The sequence below is a fragment of the Eucyclogobius newberryi genome, unplaced genomic scaffold (assembly GCF_026437365.1).
Source record: "Eucyclogobius newberryi isolate DKJ021-1_F unplaced genomic scaffold, fEucNew1.0.hap1 SCAF_18, whole genome shotgun sequence".
NCBI classification, from domain to species: domain Eukaryota; kingdom Metazoa; phylum Chordata; class Actinopteri; order Gobiiformes; family Gobiidae; genus Eucyclogobius; species Eucyclogobius newberryi.
This window is the reverse complement of record NW_027315812.1, coordinates 14,687,309-14,713,881: the sequence shown is the minus strand read 5'-3', so window position 1 is coordinate 14,713,881 and position 26,573 is coordinate 14,687,309. Positions and strand designations below refer to the sequence as shown.

The following is a 26,573-nucleotide window of genomic DNA, read 5'->3' as shown; positions in this document are numbered from 1 at the left end:
TCTGAGAAGTTTTAAGATTGAACCACGTCTCCAGGTGTTGTTTGATATTAGAAATCAGTGGCTTGCTTCATTATTGCAGGTTAAAGGTGTACTATATAACATTCTCCAGCTTCTTTTCATGAATATGTCTTTGCCAGGAATGTTTCACAGTATTGCACTAAGCTATCTCCATGGAGACAAGCAAATTATGCCACCGGGACAAGTTACAGGTCAGATCTATGGAGAAGTGAACCCACTTTCATTTTATTTGTTTATTCTTCTCAATTGAAACACTTGTATCTGTGCATCCTAACCTTATTCACACCGTTATTTGTATGACTCATCTACGCTACTTTTTCTCAATCATTGAATCTTGATGTCTTTTTGCCTCCTGTTCACTTTGGGGCTTTTCAGCGCTCACAGGGGCCCCGTAGTGGACACACTGACCTCTTTCTTTTAGAGAGCGGAGACATGATAAACAGTGACTAGACAGCACAAGATAGCTTTCCCGAGATGGTTAAGTTTGAATAAAATGTATAAACAAAGTCTGCCTCCCATGGCACACTCGTTTTCATTGTGTATAAAACAGCACATCTCCAAAAAGAATAATTAATTGTGTGGGTTTTATTTTTTGCAAAGTAGTGAAGCATTTTGCCCACATCACTCTTTTGTAGTTTAAACCTTTGGTTAAAAATATCTCCAAAGAAGAACTATTTTAGTCAACTAGGCATCATTCACTCAGCCCTTACATAACTAACAAATTTTGGTTTCATGGCTATTTTTATTTTACTCGAAGCGTAAAGAGGGTGCTTCAGAGCTCTTATCTGCTATCTTTCCAAATGGACTGCACACTGGAGCTGCACTATCCTCATTCCTGAGTGAGTTTGGCCTCCTGCCTATAATGAAACAATTGACTCATTATATCCCTGAATAATTGTCCCTGTTGGCACTGTTTGAGAACTTGCTGTAGCTCTCAAAATCAAGAGCAAACACAGTAAATGTGAGCTAGACTAGGTAATTACAGTACAGCTCTTAGAGATATTTTCCTTTGGGACATCCTGTTCTGTCATAGACTTCTCTGCTCATTCGCACACTGCAGTGGAACCCCGGGCGAAGCTTTAAGATCACAGCTAAACTCCTGGGGGTGAAGCGTGAAGGTCATGTTCTGCATCAATACAACTGCAAGTTTAAAGGGCTAATCAATCAGTTACTACAAGCTACAAAAGACTTCCTCTGACTTTGATCAATGCTAACTGTTCTAAATATTTCATCTTGGTTTCCACAGTACAAGAAATCATGTTTAGCCCTTTCATTTTGCTTGAATAAAATGTTTGCATCTATTCACCCATTTTTTCAGTAATTTGCACACCCTTATGGTTAATGGGCTTGCTTCTACTCAAATTAACACATTACAATAGGTCTACAACAGGTTTAATGCAGAAAGGGTTGGAAAATGAATGTTTTTAGGTCACACATTGTTGTGCTTTCTAAACTTGTGTTGATGTTTTGACTGGTCTGTGCTGCTGTCTTGACCAGCACAACCTTGAAAAAGTCATTCATAATCTCAATGCGTCTTTCTTGGATAAATATAGGTTTTAAAGGGTTATTGTGGGTTATCAAAAGCCATGTGAAGAAAATGTAAGGTACAAGAACAGACACAATGCACATTTTCCAAGATAACCCTCAGCAAAACTGAATACCGGTAATATAAAAATCCTTCCATCTCACGGTACGCGTAACGGTGTGTGTGTGTGTGTGTGTGTGTGTGCGTGTGTGCATTCCCACCTGCCAGACTCCCAGGCCGCTGCAGTGTGGCCGTAGCGTAGAGCTCGTGGGAAATCTTGTACTGGTCAGAGGCGTGGTGAGCTGCCAGCCGTTTAGGAGACAAAGTGGCATAGCTTCCTATGCCTGAACTCATCTGGAAAGACAGGTTTTCAGAATCAGAGAAAGGTTTATTTCCATTGTCATTGAACAAAGTTTGCAAACATTGGACCTTGCTTCGGCGTTAAGGTGCAACATAAAACCATGAATAATAATACTTATACTCATTATTTAACAACACGTCCTCATAGTGGGATTTTAATGCTTGAATACTAAATAGACATCTGGAGCATCCTCCTGGCGGCAGCAAAAAAGGCCCTCACAAAAAAGATGGATGACACAAAGTGCACTGATAATCACTGACTGGGCTAACATCATACTGGACAAAAAAGTATAAATCACATTTGGGCTCAATTTGAAAATGGACACATTTGAGTTTGAATTGTTATGTGGGACAATTCTATTACGTCTGCCATGGTTTCTATCTTTTTGTTGGCTGTCTACGAAATCATTCATGATACAAAACTTTCAAAATATATCAAAATGTATGATAACAAATATTAGCATTATAAGGTTAATTTTGAGAAGCACTATTTCTGCAGCTTGGTGAATCAGTTCCAGTTTAAGTGCTGAACAGGAACACAACATCTAGAATCCACTATAGCTGTTTTGTCTGAACAGATAAAGCATTAACATCCCCAAATATTTCCCAATTTAAACTCAATAATGCTTCATGGATGTTGTTCTATGAGTCAATTGTTTTTATTGATTTCAGAAACATGTGTGCCCAATACAAGCCTGCAGAAGGATTTGGATTAAAAAAAAGGGCGGGGGAATCTAAATAGAGCACATATTTTTGGTTACCTGATGAAGAGGGGACGATGATGCGCTGGCCCCTCCCCCTGCTACAGGTGAGTTGGAGGGAGGAGAAGCCACCCTCAGGGGGCACCCGCCCGCTGATGTCACGTCCACTGAGGTGCTGTCAAACAAGTGAAAAAATGAATCCATCATTAGGGCTGCAACATGTTAATTCAATCAATTGTTGAAATAAATATCAACAAATTACTAATAAAATACTTGTTAACCGGCCTATATACTGACTCCGAAACATGCTATGTGCAGAGGAAAGCAGGAATTACCTGGAAATGGCACAAACAAAGTGTAAATATTGTGTTTTTGAATAAAGCACTTTGCCTGTAAATATACTCCAAGAGGTCCCCCAGCGGCTTCACTTAAAGGCGGTATGGACGATTTTTCGGTGATTTGAGAACGCAAGTGGAAGTGCGCATGCGCACTCCCCCGTGCGGACTGATACAACACACACGTGCGTTTGTTTATCAGCGCAACGGAGCGCATCGCATCGCTCGTCTCCTGTAGATTTCTGTCCACTTCTGCGTCAGCTCGAACTGTCTTTCTCCGTCTTTATTTTGCCCCGTACACTGAGGGAACTATATTATGATAGATCCACGCGCTTAGACACGCGGAAACGTGAGGAGGAACCGCACACGGCTGCAGGTGAGCGGTAGGTGCGTTTTATGATTGATACTTGGCAGGACAAATGATTTATCCACGCCACGAGGAAATATGATACAAAATTTGCTGAAAAAAATCGTCCATACCACCTTCAACTTCAGTTAAAACCCTCTATACAGACCCAATTGACATTTTCTGTATTTATTTAATTTTGTCCACCATCTGTTAAAAAATAACAATCGAGCTCCTGTGAAGGTAAAATATAAAAAGAAACCAATTTATTCTCAGTCAAATCAACCATTCTGAGTCAAATACTGCACAAATGAAAAAAAAAAAAAAAACATTAATAGGCATTCGACATGAACTTTCTTACTTTATTAAAAGTCCCTAAATCTCATTTTTAATTAAATTGGCTTTAACTTTGAAAAAGGAATTGTCAAAACCCACAAATCTACTGTCTCCAATAGAAGCTTCACTCCTTCATATATTTACCAAAGAAAATCTAAGTTGGATTTGAAATGTGATTTTCCAGCGCCTGTTCCCACTTATAACTTCAGTCAGGCGTTTTAGGGGAAATATTTCAGTTCTAGTATTCACAGGCCTAAACTGATGGATCAACAGCCTTATCCAACATGACACGTTATTGAAGAAAATGTTTTATATGAAATTAAAAAATATGAACGATACATATTCTATGTAGTAATATAATATCTTTATTATATGCATTTTTCTCCCTTTTTGCCATTGACACAATGAATCATCTATTAATGAATGCACATCCTTTGAACATTTACAAGCTATTCTTCCAGTTGCTCTCTCTGATCGAACCCTTTTACTGGCTCAGGGCGACGTGTGGCTGGATTACTTTATTGGATAGTGTATTGTTCCTAATCCTATAAATGTAATTCAGCTGGATCAGACTATGACTCCTCATAGCGGGAGCAGAATATGAAATCAATATGGCTTTTAAAAACACAATGCTGGTACCTGTAAGACTTGGCCAGACGGTTGGCGGGAGACTGCTTGATGGGGGAGGAGGGCAGGCGCTGAGTGGTCGAGTAGCCTTGCGTGTCTGAGGATGATCCCAGGCGCTGGAGCTTACTCGGGGAACCGGACCCTGACCCTCCCCCTGTGAGAGGGGAGCTGACACGCTGGGCAGGCAGAGTTGAGCTGGAGTAATAAATACCTGAACCACACCGAAACATCAATATTTGGTTGTTATTATATTATATTATATTATACACTTTTATCTTTTCATTCTTTCACCCATGGACCCAAAGGTTAAGGTTCCCCCAAAGGGAAATTTGTCCTCTGCATTTGATCCATACCTCAAAGCCACCTGAATATAATTGTAAATACAAAGCTCAACATTTTAGGGTCAATACTACAATATTAAAGTAAAATATTTTTGGGTCAAATGTTCTAACATCATTGTTTGTATTGGAAAATCAAATGACTGTGCTTTAGTTGATGCACATGGCAAAAGTAAAATACAGAGACAAGATTTATGAAGAGCAAAACAAACACAACAAAGCTCACGTAGATGTGCTAATTGGCCTGTTGTTTTGACATACAACGCTGATTAGCTGTAGCAAAGAAGGTCATAACACTATTACAACTAATACGAAATCCCTGATGCCGACAGGGCTTAGCAATTTGAGTGTTTCAATGTTTTTGGCAACATGTAGAAAACTGTGTGATATAATCTTAGGAAAGAACAAAAATATCCAAAAGGAACTCTAGCAAAGAGTCGAATATACAGTTTACCCAAATCAAACGCATGTCAGTCAGTCACAGATGAGTTTAAGACAAACATTGAAACACAAAAATGGTAGTTCTTACCTGACCCTGCCCCAGATTGTGATTGTTGCTGTTGGGCTGCACGACTTGACGTCACCTGAAGGCAGCGAGAGAGGGAGAGAGGCAGCGTTAGGAGCAAGAAATGGGATAAAAGAGAATATAAAGTAAGGGTCTTCAAAGTTGTTACGCACAATGAATTGAGTCAAGGCTTGGAGGAGTCATGGATGAAACCAGGCAAACTTGTAATGAAATCCCAACAGAAAATCAAAGGCAGATCATAGAGTCCTGGAGCTCTACTGGTTTGTATCTTGTTCACAACCTACTTCACCAGTAAAGTCTGAAATCTACCACCACTTCCAACCTCACAGTTTTATAGTGAAAGTGTAAATAAATGATGGCCACATTCCAAAAGACGCCATTGGCACATTGATCGCTCGTATTGATTTAAGGTTTTTAAAATCATCTTCTCTTTGTGTGTTATGAGCACAAACCATCAGTCTTGAGTTGTTTTAATTTGAGGCAAGATTAAAAATAGATAAGTAGAAAGAAATGCAAATCCGAGCTCATTTATTATACTGAAATATGCAGTGAGTTCTTACGGAAGGAAAATGTGCCAGTTTGTGAGGCAAAATAACTGTTACAAAGTGTGCCTTCAACCCATCACATGCAGCTCAATCCTAATATAATCTAGTCTCCGGAGACAAGGAAGAGAGCATATGCCAGCGGATCATCAAGACATATTTAACCTCATGTTGAAGCTGACAAAAGGTGATTGACTAACAGAGTTTACACTGAAACAGTCAACTTTGAGTCAACATACTCAATACAAATGTGTGTTTTTATGATTGAATTCTGTTTAAGGTAAAGATGATTTATGATGTCAGATGTTGCATGTTACCACAGGCTTATTGAAAAGAATGACACAAACCTTCTGAAAAAGGGAAATTCTATCTTCATGAAATACAAACAACGTATGATATGTATTTAGTATAGTCTACATATGTACATGAGTGTGAAGTATAAAACAAGAAATAAACAGACAAACAAAGCATGAACGAAGTAAAGCCAGTCTACTGCAGATTATTTATATATTCATGCAAATAGATTCAAACCTTTACATCATATTTCTTTGCAAAACTAATTGTGTATTAGCATGGCTTGCGTTTACTTCAATGTAAAGGTCAAGACAACTTTAAAAGATTCCCTAATTGTATTGTTAAGTTTAATTCTGCCCACGGTAAACAAACATCACACAATACAATCATCTTGTTTTAGTGCGAGGTGACAAGGGTTATTAGAAAGTACAACATTAAAACAGTCAAGGCTCTTTTCATAACAGTCTGCTCCATAAAATCCCTTTAAAGAGGCCCCACTGTGTTGGTTTAGTAGGTTATGAAGCCAAGAGATGAGACTCCAGGCACAAAAAAGTCTGAGAAGCCTATTAATGCTTTATGCATTGAACACTGCAGCTGTGCTAGAGCCATCAAGATACAAAGTGAAACATAAATGGACATAAAGAGCCATGAAGGGAAGAAGAAAAGATGTAAAAGGATGGATAGATGGACGCACTATTCAACAGCTAAATAAATCATGAGCGTAGATGAATTGCTGGCCGATTTAACTAAAACGCGGGACTCCTGACGCTGTGTGTGGGGCAGAGAGCTTATTCTGTCCCAGTCAGAGACCCTGAATGGAGCTGCGTGTCCCTCCAGTAAAACACTGAGATGTTGGAGGTGCCATGTAGTCATGCATTATCAAAGCAGGTCCTCTCGAGTTTATAAATACCCCCAGGAGTGGAACCATGGACACATTTACACACATGCTGATGCCACTTTCTCAAATGTCTTCAAACTCGTTACTTAATAGTCATTGTTCAGGATGCACAATATTCATGGGTTTCAGAAAGATAAAACATTTGAAACAATTCAAATAGTGATTAGAAATGTTAAACAAAAAATCTTCTCTTTTAAAAGGTAAAAAATCCATATCAACAAACCAATCATTTGTGTCGTCACAATAGGAAAATCTCAAACTTAATTTTGATACAAGGGATATGCTCACTACTGTATACAGAATCGATAACACAGATATAAATTCAAAAGTATTTTCATATAGTAGATTGTAATTTTTGAGGCATAATAATACATTCTTCAATATAACCAACACTATTAATCAAAACACAGAAAGGTCAACATTTCTTAAATGTTTTCAGTATTGATACTTCAAATGAGTATCTTTCAATGCTCGTTTTTGTATCAATTAGTATCGGGGTTTATGTTGGTTTAGATGTTATTTAGACCATGAATGTAGTTTTTGGGAATCAAGCCACCTCTCCTTTTAGGTTACAGGTTTAGGTAGTGAGGCTTCAGATCAGAGCCAGATCTTTTAGGTTTGAACCAACTGGATTTAATCACACAGGATCTGGCACCTGAAATGAGAATCATGTGAGGCTCATTCAGCTTTCTGATCAAATAATCATCTTGAGAACCAAAACCCCAAATTACAACATAAACAACTTGGCCCTCATGTCCAATGTTTTTGTAATTAAGAATAAATCAACATTACAATTGTTTGACACAGGTCTATTTACTTAAATGATTGCATGTTTTTGCATCAAGTGAAAGACAGACCCGATTGCAATACATAAAGCTCTTATAATGAATGCCAAAAATAACATGAATTGTCCATGTATGTGGTGTGCACCTGGCTGTCAGCACCAGTGGCCTGTGTAGAGGGCTTTTCATGAACAACGAGCCCTGCTGCTGACAACGCTGGCCCCATTACAGTGACAAGCCAAAAACATCAGCGCCACACACACACACACACACACACACACGCACACACGCACGCACAGACAGAGATGATGAGGAGAGAGGATGGGACAGAGGAGGAAGAGAGGGAGGAGTAGAGGGCAACACAGGCAACAGCAGAAATATGAAACTACAAATGACTTTCATACATAGGATTTCCTGTATTCTGATCTCCAAATATTTTGTTTTTAAATGATGTTAAGTGTCAGAGAATGGACTATATGTGAAGGCAGAAGTGTTTGCAAAGACAGTTGTTACATTTTTACTGCTGGACATGCTCAAACTACAGGTTAGACAAACATAACATGCTTATGTCTGTCAAACGCCCATTAAATGCAGACACCAAAGTCTAATTGAAAACAAGGACAATGTAATAAAGTAAGTACAGTGAAAGATTTAGTCCCAGATAAATGTTTTACCTATGCATTAAGCAAATATGTAAAGCTAAAACAAGAAAGGAACAACAACATTGCACAGCTTATTTTAAAACTTTGGAAACATCCACAAAACAATAAAGTTGCTCAAGGATTCTTCATGCATTTTATACGAGTGCACAGATTCCCAAATGACATACTAACTCTAGAATATGTGACTGACGTTATAGACTCGAATACCAAAGTTTATTTATACAGTATACGGGGCAGTCGGTGCTAACCTCATTTAGTTTTCAGAAAAACTAAAAACTATGTCTACAAGTATTTGCTCAAGCTTGTGGGAAAGGAAACAGGTATTGCAAAAACAGTCTTCTCAAGTACTCCAAAGATTGAAAGCCATTCAAGTTTTATTGACCCAACTTCGCCCAGTATTATTTTACCAGCGTTCTCCATCACTTGTACACATATTGATGGTTCTTACCTGGTTGTAGCTGTGAACGGCTCCCCCGACCTGCCCGCTGCGCTGAAGAGCTGCTGCGGAGGAGATGTTGTCACTGAGGGTGAGGGTCTGGTTGCTATGGTAGCTGGCAGAGTACTGGAGCGAAGCCTCCGGAGTGGAGTTGAGCTGCAAGGAACTCTGGGAAAGAAGAGCTGGTCCTATAGCAGAAAGAGTTGGGGGCGGACAGGCAAAGGAGGGAGAGAGACGAGCGATGAGTTTAGTTTGTCAATATTTGAAAGAGTATGTTAAAAAAAAGACACAAAAGAGTAAGTTGACGCGAGGAGAAAGGAGGACAGATTAACAGTGAGCGAAGACGAGGGAACGATTGAGAGGAAAATGGGAGAGAGAGAGCGGCAATTTAGAGCAGATAGTGCAGCAGTGCAGCACTCCGAGTTGGAGATGGCATACATAATTTATTAGCAGAACGAAAGAGGAGCAGAGGAATATGGAGAGTATAGGAGGGAGATGGAGAGTCGGAGGATGGCAGAGCTTGAGCAGATAAAAGTTGTAATGAACTAAACAACTGACAAATAAAGTACTGTCTCCAAAAAGTTGATGTTGTGGCTGTAATGCTGTAATCTTTGTTATGCTTGATTTGATCAATATGTAAGCATTAACACTGAACTATAGTAAGTATTTAGCAATTTATTGAGGAAGATGATTAATATATAATAATCCAGTTTATTTGATACGACTTAGTATACACGCATAAGCTTTTAAGTTTAACTCCATTTGCAAAAAACTTAACTACATCGTGAAGTCTGGAAAGGACTTTTGGGTGCAATACGTTCCACTATTATGCAGCAGCAGCTGAGTGAATGTGCAGTTATATTGGTCAGATGCGTGTGAGAGGGTGTTTGTGCGATTTACTTTTATTGAAGGGCAGTTAGGTCTATGACCTATGCTCTTGGCGATGCATAAATATTTGATAAAGTTGCCACTTTTACCCTCTTTCCTTTACTGAATACATAATATTCCTGTTTTTACAGATGCAGCAGAGGAGCAGCAAACCACGGCCACTGTGTCTAACTTTAAAATCCTCATCCTTAAACGTAGGGAAGATACCTAAACCAGAGCTCATCTGTGTGTTAGCCAAAATCCTATGCAACAAATGCTCCTTGCAATTCATCTCCATATATCAATACCCCCCACACTCTCCCACAATCCTTTTCAAACTATGAGTCTTAACGCTGTGAACCAGGATCCACTCCTCTGCTTCTCGCCCTCACTAAAGACTCATCTTTCTCTTCCTTGCTTGCTTTTTATGAATTATTAATCAGCACTTTCAGTTACACACTCAGTGGGCTCCAAATTTCATCGTCAATTGTAGTGTTTGTTGCACAGTCCTGGCTAAACGGTATCAGTCACAGCGTATGATGTAACACCAGAGTCTGTGACGGGAAAGTCATCAAGTGGAAATGTGTCTACGCATATGAGAACAGCCAGCTCTAGACGTCACATTATGTTGACACTAAAGGAACACGACATCACCTTAATAATTAGTCTGGCTGTTTAGAAAAAAAAATGTGTTGGACTTTGATCATAAAAGCTCAATCCATACGTTATAATGCAAGGGGAAAATCTTTAATCAAAATTGAAGACCTTTAAATTGAACTTTAAATGAGTACAAAGACACTCTACATTGGCTAGACAATGCTGTAAAGGTTGTGGGTCAATAGGTCTGTGGTGAAACTTTGAATTTGAAAATATTCCAGTTGAGAAGGCTGTTTGTATGCATTTTGTGCTTGGATGTTTGTGCCTCATTCAGATGAAAACTACAACAAGCATCCACACAAATTAGAATCCCATTTGTAAAACAGCAAACCACAGAGGATATGCACTTATTATTTATTTATATTATGTTAAAGAGATGAAAAAAAAGATATATAGTACACAGCTAAACCTAATTGTGCTTTAACAGGTATAAAAAAGTAAAAAAAATAAAAACTAGTGTCAAGTTGAGCAGATTGATGTGCATGGCCACCTCTGAAATGCCATCCATTAAAGCAATATCAACTATCAAAAAGGTCAGCGGACAATAAGTGAAAATAGGAATGCAGTCTTCCAAACCAGTGACCTGCAATGAAAATGCCAGGCGCATTTAGCAAGTAGCCATACAAACAGCCTGTATGCCACTCCCACCTTTGATTTACTTGAAGTATCGCAACACTCTGCCATGAAGAGCTGCAAATCACTTTAAATGGACTCTAGGAATAAAGCGCTGGCACGTTATTGTACGACTAATTATAATATTGGCAGCTTGTCCTGACATAAACTGTCTAAGATCCATGTGGGATTTGGTGCAAAGTGGGGTGTTTTGATTATTCTGCTCACACTTATTCCGATTTCAGTAAAACATGGAGGTTTTACTGTTAACTGTGAACATATTATACCTCACTAACCAACAAAAACATCACATCAAGGAAAAATGAAAAACAGCATCTGATTTAGATTAAAAAAATCCAATATCCAATGCATGTTTGTTGTCCCAGTTCCCACTAACACAGTCGAAATCTGCTTTAATTGTGTGTAAACGAAGATGGTTGCGTTGTGCTTACGATCTGCACTGTCCAGAATGCCAGATTCTTGTAGGGAACGAATGCAAGAATCCACCAGCTCAAGGCCTGTGGTCAGCTCATCCTCGATATCCTTCTGGCCATCTGCTGTAGAGGAAACGAAAGATGCTCACAAAGACAGCAAACACGACAACATGTGAATTAGGACAAATGTCTGTGCTGTTTCTCAGATTCTTTCTTCCTGAATGTGTCTATTACAGATGAATGCACAGGATCAGAGCAGGTGCAAAATAAATCTGAAACAATATGTCCAGCCTGTCAATCCAAACGCAAACCAAATACACCCTTTACCAAGATCTTGTCAAAAGTTTTGCAGACAGATTTTTAAACTAAAGGAGCAAGCATTTATTTGTCAAAAAACAATTCAAGGGTTGAGCTTCACAATGGTTTTCATTGGCGTTAAGGGCGGTCAAGATTATTTGGTAATTCAATAACTGTGATTATTCAGGTCAGAATATAATCGTGAGAACTGAAAGCTAATAATCATGACTATTTTACACTATTTTATAAGTTATTCCAATGCAATATGTACTCCAAAAATGTGCTGTGCTTTTAATGTGTTTGTTTATATCACAAATACAACATACTATGATACTATTGGATGGAGGCGTAGAGCTGCCAATGGTGCTTAAATAAAATATCTATATTTCTTCAGTTTAACGCTTTAACATGATACTATCCCATTATTTCATGATAGTTTCACATTATTTTGTGATATCTTAAAGTTTAGGAATGCATAGAGACAATCATCTGCTATTCTGTTCGTCTGGGTCATGATCGTCCATGACCTGGTCGCCAATGAGAGGATGTCATATGATTTAAAAGGTAATTCCCTGGTAATTTAGTATCATGCTTTAACATTAATAAATTACTGTAAAATTGGAACAATAATGTATTAGAATGTTAGTGTCAGTAATGAAAAATGATTACATTGTGATCATTCTTCTCACAATAATCGTATAAACAATAAACACCAAGATTTTATATTGTGACTGGTAATCTGGTCGTGATTGTAGTTTAGAATCCATGAGATTATTTTATTAGTTCATAAGTTCATATTTCAGTCTCTCAAATATAAATGCTCCTGGAGTTTTTTAAAAGTGCACTCTGAGCAGAATCCTACTTTCAAACGTATATAGAAAATGAAATTACAAATCGAGTAGCACTTTTCAGATGTAATGAGTTTTTTATAGTTTTATGGTGAGAATTTTTTTTTATAAAATTACCTTGTGCATTCCAGCGGTACTGTTCATCTGAAGAACTGCAAAAGAAAGTCAATAGGAACAATGTTAGAACATACATTATAACCACGCCTTTCCTTAATGACGACGCATTCTAAATATTTCAACTACGAGTGCAGTTAAAACTAAACTTACAATACTTTAAAATCCACTGTTGTTACCGCAAATAATTGTTCATTTATGTCCGCAGGTGCCTTGCACACTTTCACTTGACACGTTATCGACAGGTGGATGAAAATAAAGCAAAAAATCTAAAAAGCGACTGATAAATGCGTGGCGAGTATTGAGCCGTGTGTGATCAATGCAGACCCAGGCACTCTCGCTGTTACATATCTGGACTGATTATCCTTGATTCAAACCATTAACAGGCTGTCTGGGGTTATGCTATTTAGTCTGCTTGTTATTCCACAAACTTCTTAATTGAATGTCTGTCAGGGCCTGTGCATGTGCATCTTGTTACTATTGATCCATTAGTGTCTAAAATGCCTTGAAGGGCTATTTTATGTACACTCTAGCTGAAGTATCTGTGAATTGGAGAATACATTTACATATGTTTATCCGTCCTTTTGTATGCTTGACTCCGTGTAATGAAAACCAGAAAGGAGGCCGCTCTAAATAGCCATAATGTATCAGAGTGAATAAATCTATTTTGCAAGTTTCTAAAGAATCAGTGTTAAAGGATTTTATTTTATGTCTGAAAAGAGTATAACACTTAATGGACGAGGCTGTAGTTTATTTTCATCAGTCACGATCAAGGACTTTGAAATTGAAATCTGAATCACCAAAGTGAAGTTGAAATGATTGTTATTACAAACTGGAGCGGAAGTTACAAAAGTCTGAATCACAAAAAACAGGTCAAAACCAAGGACGTGTTGAGTGTGGTGCAATTTCCAGAAGCAAGGACAAAATGAATTGATTATTTTGTAAAGAAATGCAACTGTGATAGTTTCATGTCCGTATTTACTCAAAGATTTACGAATGGAAACTAATAAAATTGAAAAAATTGGAAAAACTTTGATGTGTTTTAATATGAAAGTAAAACTGGTGTTGCCAGTTTTACTTTCATATTAAAATACATCAAAGTTAAGTTCACAAGCAGATATTTCAGTCCACTTCTGTTGTTTAATGTTTCAAGTCCAGTCTCAAAGTCCTGACCCCTGAAAAGAGATAAATGCAAATCTGAACCGTCGAAACCGAAATCCAGTCCAAGTTTGTGCCAGTGAAACGTGAACTAATAACAAAACCAAAACAATAAAAACTTTAGATAAACAACCGATTGCAAAGTGAATTCATACTGCATATTTATCGTAAGCCGCATTACAGGTGTGCTACCGTCAGTGCCAACCCAATTTATGGAGAGAGAAAAATACCCAGAGTCATAAGAAATCCAAAGAAAACACCAGAACAGATGCTACTTCCTTACAAATCAAATATGCTCATCTGCAGAATAAACTTGGATACGCTTGACATTTAGGCATGACTTTTGTTTATCTTCGCCTCCAGATGCTGCTTCCTCTGATTCTGTTTTACTTAAAGGCCTTTAATATGCAGCGCAAAATCACAGCTCTGCAACAGAGCAGGATTAATGAGAAATCCGACTACCTGAGAGGAAATACGATCATGCAGTATTTTGATCGAAGTTGATATGGCAAACGTTTCCGAGTGTTTTACTGTTACAATAATCCTGTCATAAAAGCCAGTCGACATTGTTTGCAACATAAATTAAGACAAAATCACAAAGATAAACTGTAGCTGCATAGTGTATATTCTAAACTAGGTGGACCAGATTAGATTTAGGGCACAGCCGGCCTTGAGAAGGAGAAAATGTAATGTTTTTAAAGTTATACCAAAAAAGATGTGATTTAACAACATGCTATTTCAACACAAATAGTTTGAACCAGTTGAAGTTCTCACTCAGGGGCCATTTTAACTAAATGTCCAATGTAGGAGTGACCTTGAATGTAGGCCAAAGTCAGACAAAAAGGAGGTTTGTGAGATGGAAACTGTGCTAATATCAGGAGAATATGATGCATAAGAACAGCAATAAGCTTGGCAATGTACTTAAGGCAATAAACATGTTTCTTTTTGTTAATCTCTTAATCAGTATCCTTCAAATATGCTTGGAAATCAAAACTTCAACTTATAATAATCTTCTTGTCTTGCTCCACGGTTTGGGAACAAGTCGCCAGACTGACGGCCCAATCCTTTTGTGGTAAAACTTGAGACAGTTGTAAATCTGTCTGATGATGCAAACGGTGTCAGAGATATCAGTGTGTCTCTGTCAGAGTTTCCAGGGAAGTGGACTTGGAGAAGGAGTGACGAAAAGACCCACAATGTCACGGATGAGGGACTGGGAAAAGCACTGCATTATTCCACAGCATTGCACCCTCTTGCATGCAGTGCCACAGCTCCTCACAGACTCGCAGTCACACTAAGTGCTTAAAGAGACACTTTAAAACCACTGCCCCGCTGTCAATGGCAACTGGGCATATGTGAGCAGACAGGAGAGACAATGAACACTGGTGGGAGATGGATAAAAAGTCCAACATTTTGCAGTTTTTGTTTGGAAAATGTACAAAATAGAAAATGTTTAAAATAAAGAGACTAGCGGACGTAAAAAGTGAGATTTCTACACTTTAGTTTGTCCATGGTAAATGTTACCGCCCATAAGAACAAGCACTTTTGTTGCAAGGCCATAATATTATATATAACCAAATATTGATGTCTTTATCAATATCAACCACATGGTATACGTTCTTCAAACATACAAGTACTAGCACTAGGGATGAGTTCTATAATAGGTATGATTTTACCAATACAAAAAACAGCAGATTTTAAAATCTAGATACTGGTATCAGCAAATATGAGTTATCGGTCACAACAGCAAGTCTAATATTGTATATTGTATGCAGAACTAATATTACAACCTATATTTCAACTGAGACTACTTCCACTGCAACCACACAAACAAACAAACAAACAAACAAATAAAACAAACAAACAAACAGAAAGAACATTACTACTACCCCTTGTACTTCTAAACAAATATCTGAATGTCCTATTTTAAAATACAAGAGCATAAATGACTGGACTTCCTACACTGTCTCTCTGTCATCAAATGTTGAATGGAGGCGAGAATGGAAAATTAAATAGACCAAGATAGATTTTAAATTATAAACTGACTTCAGTCTTTATAACAAAAAATAACCCTGGGTAGAAATGTAATTTAGTTTGCAAAAAAAAAACCTGAAAAAATAAAGAATAATACAAGTTCCTAGCTTCAAAATTGTATTTGAGCTTCACAAAAAGTATAATTTGTGGTATGTAAGTATGTAATATATGTAAAACCTGAAAATCAGGATTTGTCTAAAAAAAAAAAAACATTAGTAAATGTGTTTAAACCAGCCTGTGATATCACTCATGTGCTTTTCATTTGACAAAACCACCTCAATTTCCCATATTTTGTGTCTGTAGTTGATCCCAGTTTTTCCATTGAAGTAAAGTTATCTTCCACTTCCCTTTTGCCTCCATTCTGGAATGTATCATGTTTTTGCTTACACACTTTTAAAGAGTCTATTGTACGCATAGTAGAGAGCCCAACATTTCTAGACAGACAGTTTCCGATAGAAAAAAGTTGCTGTTAATAAGTTTAGGACATAAATACGAACTGCAGTGTAGCTATAAAGGGAGAAATCCGTGCAGTACCATACTTCATGAATCATTAGCCGGCTGTGTTAAGAGCATTAGGCTGACAGAGTTACCCACTGCCACGCACGGTTCAGCTCCAATCCTCCAGCTGCCTCCCTTCACAGATAGTAGCACTTTAGAAACACTTTGCTTCGACTTGATAAGGCTGTCAGCGCGGATGTTCAGATGCTACACAAGCAAACACGCTCCTGCTTGCCTCACATTTAAGCTTTTTGGACACAGACACCTGCTATAAACGACAACGGAAAGCCTCTCTCGCACCATGACTCAAACCGGGGAAAGAATAAATCCAAAAATGTGGTTTCCATCCGAATCAGCAAATGCAAAAATGACAAAAACCTGGTGGACAACTGTAATTCTTTGTGGAGTAAAAATAGACAGGGAGGAAAGTCTGAACTCATGGCATTTGTTGCTCCTGTGAAAGTTATTTTCAAGAAGGCACAAAGTCATATATTTCACATCAGGCTAAGCAATCAGGTACATTTGAATAAAGATTTAGTCTTTTCTAAACTTGTTTAATGGCAAACTTTAAAATTATGTCTTGCTTATATTCAGGAGATTAAAGGCGGTATGGACGATTTTTCGGCGATTTGAGAACGCAGGCAGAAGTGCTCATGCGCACTCCCCCGTGCGGACTGATACAACACACACGTGGGTTTGTTTATTAGCGCAACGGAGCGCATCGCATCGCTCGTCTCCCGTAGATTTCTGGCCACTTCTGCGTCAGCTCGAACTGTCTTTCTCCGTCTTCATTTTGCCCCGTACACTGAGGGAACTATATTATGATAGATCCATGCGCTTAGGCACGCGGAAACGTGGGGACGAGTCTGATGCGGCTGGAGGTGAGCGATAGGTGCGTTTTATGATTGACACGTGGCAGGACAAATGATTTATCCACGCCACGAGGAAATATGATAAAAATTTGCTGAAAAAAATCGTCCATACCACCTTTAATATTAAAATATTTTTTTTTATAATTTTTTTAATATTATATTTGTTAATGAAAATGTGCGTTATCAATTAAATGGATTTCTATTTGAATATGAGGGGGAAATAAATAAATTACTCCCTTTACATGATTTCATGTATAAAACTGGTATATGTCATTTTGATCTGAAGTAGACTTGGACATAAATATCAATTGCAATCAAATTGAAAAGCAACTTCAGTGGTTGCAATTAGTGAATCGCAATGATTGCAATTATTCAAGGACCATAATTTCCTCTGCAAAAAGCCAAATATCCTGTCTTATCATGCATACATTCGTAACCCGGTTGTTTAAAGCTCTACAAAAAGACCCCTGAAACGCTTGGGTCTCTTTTATTAGTTTAGCAGTTCATTTTTCAGTCTTTTCTCTCATTTGAATGTACACTGGCAGTGTTTAGAACTTTGAATCCTACAATTAAAACATAAAACGCAATGCTTGCTTAAGGCCACAATAGTACAGTTGTTCAACTGTGTTTTGTCTACTCTGGTTACATGTATTCTAGAGATCCCAGCCAGCAGCCACTATCAAACAACAATACACTTGGACTGACAATATTGTTGGATTAGGTTATGTTTTATTGCATGATTATCCACAATTGGAGCTGTAACAAATGAACATGTCGCAGCGCTGCTTATTGATCTCATTTATCGTCGCCCGTGGGGCTGGAAAGGACAGATGTCAAGGTCAGCTGACACACGCTGTGGGCTAAGAGCAATTCTGTGTCTCGCTCAAGGACAAACGGATGAAATGAATGAGCGCCCACGGCAGCAGCATCCATGTAACGCACTCACATTCACAACTTCCCATTTTGAACCATTGTCAACTGTGAGACTGACGGACAGCTTTCCCCCACAGCTCAGAGCAAAAACACATGCCAAACAGCCCCAGCTAAACCATAAATGTTTAAAACATCATGTCCAGGCTGCAATACCGCCTTTATCTCATCCATATATATTGTGAGTAATTAACTGTGAATGGGTCGTAACATTTCCGTTTCCCCTTAAAACATAAATAAGCTGGCAGCCATTAGGCCAAAGCGAGAGAGCCCAGAGTGAGGCTTGTTCAAAGTAATTATTATATGTTTCATTCACAGCCAAATTTTAAGTGCAGCACAGATATCATTGTTCTTCACCCTATTATAGTCAAGTGCAACGCTTAAATTACCTCTCTCTGCCAAAGGTGACATTAAAGAAAACTAAACTCAATAACTTGAACTAGACCTTATTTCATTGGCAATAGAAATGTGTATATTTCTCTTGCTTTTAAATCCATACAGTATATATTGGCTAAATGTAGGTTTATGGGGTGAGAATGGAATCAACATCAAGAAAATCACAACATATTTCCAAGAGTCCAAGCAAACGACTAAATAAAAGTGTTGATTTAACAGTGTTTGATATTATATTATTTAATGTTTGATATAATGCAGTGTTGGAAAATGCTTACAAATGTGGCGCAATCTGTGAAATACGGCTGATCTTGAAACTGTTGCGCACGGATACATGTCAACCCGCTGTTTGCCGCCCTTACACCAGTACTTCGTCATTGTCAGCTTCAAAGTGCAACATCATAGTGATAATCTGTCAATCAAAACCGAGAATGAAAGCTTTGTGCGTATGTGCGTGAGGAAAGGCAAAATGACATGTATAAAAAGAATCAACCGACATTAACATCTTCAAACAATAAGATAAGATAAGATAAGATATTCCTTTATTGTCCCACATGGGGAAATTTCATTGGTGCAACGCAGGTAGATACAGAGGTAGATACAGAAGAACAGAACACTTATAGGAAGTCTGAAAAACACTTTCAGTAGAAGATCTCCTATAAATAAATAAAAACTTCCATAGACAAATAAATAAATAAATACCATTGCATGTGATCACGACAGTAATTGCACATGATTATGTGTCACGACAGCACATAGATTGCACATGAATTTCACAGTAATTGCACATGAATTGCACATGAATTCCAACAGCAATTGCACATACGACAGAATTGCACATCAGTATTAGGTTAGGTCAGTATTGCGAGTGTTCAGTACTAACAGTTTTTGTTATAAAGTCTGACAGCAGCAAGAAGGAAAGACCTACGGAACCTTTCCTTCGCACATCGAGGGTGGATCAGTCTCTCACTGAAGCTGCTCTCCAGAGCGGACAGAGTGTCCTGCAGGGGGTGAGACTCATGGTCCAGCATAGATGTGAGTTTAGCCAGGACCCTTCTGTCCCCCACCTCCTGCACCGAGTCCAGAGCACAGCCCAGGACGGAGCTGGACTTCTTGATGACTTTGTCCAGCTTCTTCCTCTCCCTCTCTGTGATGCTGCTGCTCCAGCAGGCCACACCTACAGGAGCTGGTGCCACCACAGAGTCGTAGAAGGTCTGCAGGAGTGGCCCTGTCACTCCAAAAGACCTGAGTCTCCTCAGGAGGTAGAGCCGACTCTGGCTCTTCCATAACGGAAGTCAAAACAATGTAAGTGAAAAGGAAAATGGTATTTTTGCTTATGCCGACTTGTGTTTCTCCTCCGATGTATATGCGAGTATTGCGCGAGTGTGTGGGGTAACCATGCACATTAATCTATTCACAAGCAAATCCATTGTTCACACAACCGAGGCTGAGGACAAACTTTTGTGGTTCTGACAGCTAAAAGACATTTCAACACTGCGGATGGGAGAGAATGGTCTAGTTTAGAATTCACAAAAATGTCATCTAATGCCTGACTACTGACGGCCGCAACAAAGCCTCTACGACTGTAAGTAAACGAAGAAAACAATGTGTCCCCAACAGAGATATGCAGCACTCCACAGCTTAAAACCTTTTTATTTAGTCAAGCCTTTTAAATGCACTTGTTTTACGGACTGATTTTATTGTATATTGTTGTATATGTATTGTTCACTGTAAGTTTTTTGTGTTTTTATTGTTTTATTCTGTGTTTTGTGAAGCACTTTGTGACCTCTGTCTGTGAAAGGTGCTATATAAATAAAATTTACTTACTTACTTACTTACTTACAGCGACCCCCGATGTCCCAAGATTTACACTTTCTGAAAACAATGTGCCAGTGGAAGTGTATAAACAAGTCGTTTTAACATTTGATGGTGTAGGTCAATGGATCACAATTGTTTTGAGCCAAACTTAGAGTGGTGGGTGTAAATGACAAAAAGGAATAGCCTGATATTTGTTTTTCATTATTCAGATGATCATTTTTTTCTATCAAACAGAAATGTGTTGAAGGTTTAATGGTTTAGTTGAGGTTTAATTGTTTAGTAATGTCTGTAAAATAAATCACAAAAGTTTACAATAAACCTTTTTTTTTCTTTTGGTAGCATTTATATAAGCTATATATACTCAATTCCTACATTTTGCAGATATTCAAAACAACATTCACAATATTATCTACATTTTGATAGTTATCCCCATCTCATGTGTGCTGACAATTATTAAGAGCAATGTAAATGAAATGCATATTTATTAGTAAAACAAATCAAATCAAATAAACACTTTTTAGGTCATAATCCCCTGCATTTTGCTAATTATGCCCTTTGCCTATCTCTGGTTGGGAAACATTGGTAACCAATAAGGTTGGACTTTAATTTCCTCTGCAGTGTGTCACAGTTGTGTTTGTACATGAATCTAAGCGTGGATATCCAGGGACTCGCACCTGCTCTGTGCTCGATTTCAGCCCATGAACATCTGCTGTGTGAGTCTAAATCACTGAGCTATTAGAGTTATTATGATAGGTGGGCCATGGCGTTTTGCGGTGCACAGATAATGATAGAATACCTCCATGCATAATTCACCGGGGACGGTTGGCCTGACTTTGCGTGCCCTATTTTATTATGTTCTCAGACAGGCCTGTCTAATATTTGTACTCACGGTACAAGGCTCTGCTCAGGCTCGACTGCTGCATGTTACTGAACTAGAGATAAAAGAGTTGCCAGAAGCATTCACAGGGTTTAAAATAAAGTTTTACTCTTAAAGAACATCAAGAAATAGAAGCTTTTGTGTTAACTTTTTACTGTGTCACTTTATTTAGACTATTTTCCAGCTACATTTAAAGGTGCACTATGTAACTCTGGTTTATCTTTTACAGAATGCAGGAACATCAGGATAAAAATAATAGTTAAGTTACATGAGTGCTATAAACTATGTAGCTTTACCTGGATGAAAAGTTACAGGTCAGATCTGTGGAGTACAACCAATGAATAATGCATGATTTAAAGGTGCTACTGAGCAATTAAACCACATGTGATTGAATAAACACAAGATAGAAAAGTCAAGTCATACTGTTAAATATTCCAGGCAAAATATGAACGTCTCAGAGGAGAACAGCAGCCCTTTAATACAATGTTGTGGAAAAAATGTAGCTTTTGTTAGTTGTTTTGAGACATGAAGCTTTGTCTTTGTTGCGTGTTATCCTTCATATTGTCCATGAACAGACGGTTTTATTCACACGTCATGAAAATACCTAACTGAAGCTGTGGGTTCTCTGCTTGTTTAGTCAGGTTGCCTTTCATGATTGGCAGAAGCGACGAACACCCCCCACCAGGTAACCATAGGTGACATTTAAATCTTGACTGAAAATGACAAGCTGATAGCCTGAGGGGCAGAGGGAACCCCGAGCACACGGACACACTCAAGGCCAGCGGTGTGATGTCACGGTGGATGGGACAGCTCAGGGCTTTGGGGGCAAGCGCCGGTGACAGGGTAAATCAGTCATCCCCAGAGAATAATCTAGCAGTGATTTAGAGGGAGTCGCCCAGCCAGCACTACCAGCCCAAAGGAGGGATGTATATGGGACGTATACGGAGAAGCAGGGGGGAAAGGTTAGCCCCCTTCACTATCAGAAGCCCCCGTGAGACTAATTATCAATACTCTGCGGCTCCACGCCTCCACGTCTGTAATCTAACACCACACATGAACTGTCACTACTCGGGATAATGGTTCATACTGTCAATACTCATGATTCAGGTGAGATTACTCAACTGGCTATTGCACAGAGACAGAAATTATGAGACCAATTAAGATCAGTGAGCAGTATGTCTAATCAGAGCAAGATGACCTCATGTTAGTGGGCAAAATGTTCCACCTCGGAGCTACAAAAGGTCGGTGTGATCGTTTAGTTTTATAGTATTTTGTGTATTGCCAATTATTTATTTAACCAGGTAAGAGCCCGTTGAGATCGAGACCTCTTTTTCACCCGGGGCAAATAAATCAATTGTTGTCTTAATTCAGCAATAAGACAGGTAACGTAAAAAGTGTTCGTAATTTTCAATATAAGATAAACATATTCACCTTAACATTGCCTTAATACTGTATCCAAGTCAAACGGTGCACACAAGATGCAATCACAATTATGCATTCAGAGAAGTACTAGTTTATGTACTGTGTAATTACAACTATAAGTTAAAAAAAATGAGATTAAACTCATTAGTCACTCCTAAAACTCCAGCTAATACACTACATACTTTCTCTTTTCTGTTGTTGTGCATCTAAATTCCCATAATAATAATTTATTCACCAACACAAATCACAAACAGCCCTAAAAATGACAACACTTCAAATACTGACATAAATAATATTCTCTATGAAATAAATAAAGAGGAAATGATCATAATCTTATTGTCAGCATTCAAAAACAAGAAGTACGTGTTGTGTACAAGAAGACAAAGTCAAGCAGCACAACTGAATTTGATGGAAAGTGAGTCTAGTGAGCGCCCCACCACAGGCCCAAAGACCAGGTACAATACAGCTTTGTTTACTTTTCAGCCACAGAGACATTTGCACATAAAACATACTGCCTTTAGCTGTTATGTTTGCCTTTGGTCTTTTAATAAAAAGCACCCTCTGGGGAAAACATCCTCTAAATAAACACATCCAATAACAAACAATTGAAAATTACCATACTCTTAGCAGTCATGCTCTTGCCAACTTTGGTCTTAAAATGCAAATAAATCCATGTAATGTATACTAATGCCCACTGTTTACACGGGCGTCATGTAATTAATATTATAATGTTTTCCATAAGGGCGGATGATTCTTTGGTGTGCAAATGCATGATCTGTTGCAGAGTAGGTGTATGGGCCCATGCATAAAACATGTGACTATATGGATGATGCTTAAACAGTCAAGGGATGATTGATAGATGGTGTAATATATCAATTATAGCAGTCTTTAATTAAGTGGTGTGTTATCGGAGCTGCTTGGTCAAATCACTATTTATCACCGTACATATTGGATTAAAAAGGCACCAGAACATACATGTATCACTCCCGCATGCCCTTTACCAACAAAATCAACTGATAACTTTTTATTTATTCAAAAAATCTGCATCATGGCTGCTCAAATCCTGATGCAAGCCAAATTTGAGAACAACATGTTCACTCACTGGCTGGCCAATGTATATTCTGCCCTGTGAGAAATGACAATAGTATTCATTTTGTCTATTGCGTATCATAAATCACAATGTTTTGAATGATTAGCGTACATTGCAACTATCTGTTGGTGCATAATTACTGGATAATTAGTGTGTGGGGGTTTCTGAAGTAAAGCATAGTATGTAAAAAGTAAACAGTGCTTAGAAGGAAACACTTTGACTGAAATTTCCCTTGAATTGGAAACATGCTGCTATTACTGATTAGCCTTTTTTGGTACTTCCTAATGTAATCTGAAAATACACAGACCAGGGCAGTATTTTAGGTAACACAGAGCATGACCTATGACCATTATGACCCAATTTTGTATAGGGCTTGTGACAATAAATCAAATCATTTTTAATCGAGTTGGCTCAAAAATATTCGGTGTAGATCTGCAACATGATATGGGAGCCCGTTCTAGTTAACAAAAGCACTTGGAGCAGAGACACTTTTCCAATCTACAGTGCCTTTTTAGTAATGTTTTGTTCTTTCTTCCTAAAGAAAGAACAAAACATTACTTATATTGATAATAAACTCCAAAGTAGTTCTACAAGCTTAACTTTTGACAATACGCATATACCTATTATATTAAAGTCCCTGAGTTAAATATGTATTTTCGGGGCATTTGAAGTGTCGTCGCCCCCTACTGTTTCAGGGAAAACCAGCCTTGAATTTGCCGACATCGTTCATGTTTTGTTAAATATTTGGCAATGTGAAATGTTTTTATATATATATATTATATGAGGTTAAGTTTGTTATCTTAAGTTCGGGTGCAGGACCACACCCCTTTCACAACCCTTACTGCATCTACACTATTTAACCATCCAGGTCACACACATCAGCGTTCATGGCTTCGTGCCCCTCCCACCCACCCTCCTCTAATGATTCTAGTTTATCTCCAGATGGAGGTATCGAGCTTACAGCCCTCATCGCAAGAAGACCCAAAACTGTTCACGTTTCTCGTATGTCAATAAACACTTACGTAGCCAAGGTTGTAGTGGTCCTTGCTAGTGAAACTGACTTAATTATGATAAAGAAACTGACTTAATAATGATAAAGACAGATTTATTTATTTTTAACTATGTATTTTCACAAGGGACCTTCAGATGGAACTCTATTGCCAGAGTTACTTAGTTCTGCTTTAAATTATCTTGATTTCAATTAAACAAATAACTGTGATTTATTCTATAGCCCTTAAGCGCCATAGTTTCACATTCAAAACGTCTTCCAGTGTTCCTTTTCTCTAGAGGTAAGTTCCCATGTGGGAGACTACCAGCAGTGAAACCCTCAAAGCTGGAGTCATAGCCTGTCACTACAGGCTACTGTCAATTATACCAAGAAACAACAAGCCAAATTTATCACACGCCTCTAAGCAATATACAGTTACTCTCGAAAGTTCAGCTTTGAATAAGATTTAATACAATGGAAAATTGTACACATTCTAGCCAATACTGTTCCATGTCTTTTCATTCATTAGTTGAAACTAATAAAATTATGACAATATTGACTTGTATATAAGAATTTCAATATTCTTGAAATATAACTTATCTAGACATGACAATGTGTTAAAACTGTGTAAAAAGCTTCATATTTGCATATGTGGCTTCTGTACACTACTTCCACTTCAGAATAGAGATAACGGATATTTTTTTTAAATTATTATATTATTTGGTCAATTAGAATACCAAATAAAGATCTGCTTAATATCTGAATAAGAACTGATGCATTTTTGCTTAGCATCTAAATAGAATGTTTAAATATTGGTTAAATTCAGATGACAGACCATCCGACAAAGAGAAATCCATCACCTACGTATGCTTGTATTCTCAGGTTTTAAAACTTCTCCACAAACTGCTGCAGGCACTGTTTCCTGTGGCTGCGAGGTACAACATCTCAAGAGGACCAAGACTGTCACACATCTTTCTGCAGCTTTTATGGTCTTATACAATGACAAATGTATGCAGACACACATAAACCTCCATCAGTCATAAGTACCACATTAGCCTAGAATAAAAACCTTGAAGTAGCTCACTTCTGGTAGGACAAATCTGCCTTGGCTTGACCCTTATACATTCTTTAAGCATGTCTCAGAGGCATACATTAACATGAGTTATTCATCTCCTGGATTTCTTTTTCTTGTCTTCCATCTTTTTTGTTCAGTCTTCGGTGGTATTCCCTCATCTCATCTTTCCTCCCATGATCCCTCACACATGACTGTGCCCGGCCCTTCAAAGTCTAGGACATCTCTCTGAACGGGTGTAATGGATTTAAATGTATTCCGTGATTGGACAGGGAAATGGCTGGTTAAGTTTAACAGAACAAAAAGGTGACGATGTAAAGGAAGCATTAACTCTGCCATGTCTCATTTACTCCAACCCTTATTACTAACATGTATTATTCAATTTGAACAACTATTTTCATATACATGCTTTGTGTTTAAAGCATCTCATTAGCAAGCCATTTTATGCAAGAAGTAAATATTACACATGGAATCTTTTATGATTAGATTATTTAATTGTATTGAATGAACACTTTTCATTATCATTATGCATACCATATTATCCGGACAATAGGTCACACTTTTTTCATAGTTTTGGACAGGGGGCGACTTGTACTTATATTTGTACTTATATACTCATACTTATACTCCGGTACGACTTATAGTCCGTAAAATATGGTACTATAAAATACAAATAAAATAAAATGAGTGGTCAACAGAATGCAGAACATATACATTGCACTCATTCCTATTTAATTGGTGCATTTCCCTAAAAAAAAAAAAACTGACCAGAATAATTGCAAATGCCAAAGTCCAAACTTGACATAAGTCATAGTTGGACATTTGCAACAAGTCAAGCTCTTTGCTGTTGACCACAATTTCACCAAAAC

At 38.0% G+C, this 26,573-nt stretch overlaps 1 protein-coding gene across 3 annotated transcripts in view; it reads right to left on the bottom strand.

Annotated features, from left to right (window-relative positions):
- Nucleotides 1–26,573, bottom strand: part of ctnnd2a (catenin (cadherin-associated protein), delta 2a) — a 233,044-nt gene that overhangs the window by 121,084 nt on the left and 85,387 nt on the right. For all 3 annotated transcript variants that reach the window (XM_072450621.1, XM_072450624.1, XM_072450622.1), the window contains exons 4-10: nucleotides 12,559–12,593; nucleotides 11,315–11,419; nucleotides 8,739–8,914; nucleotides 5,116–5,170; nucleotides 4,261–4,459; nucleotides 2,665–2,779; nucleotides 1,765–1,897 (exon numbers count right to left, since the gene is read on the bottom strand). In XM_072450621.1, the coding sequence (XP_072306722.1) occupies nucleotides 1,765–1,897; nucleotides 2,665–2,779; nucleotides 4,261–4,459; nucleotides 5,116–5,170; nucleotides 8,739–8,914; nucleotides 11,315–11,419; nucleotides 12,559–12,593 (818 nt within the window). The remainder of the gene's footprint in view (nucleotides 1–1,764; nucleotides 1,898–2,664; nucleotides 2,780–4,260; nucleotides 4,460–5,115; nucleotides 5,171–8,738; nucleotides 8,915–11,314; nucleotides 11,420–12,558; nucleotides 12,594–26,573) is intronic.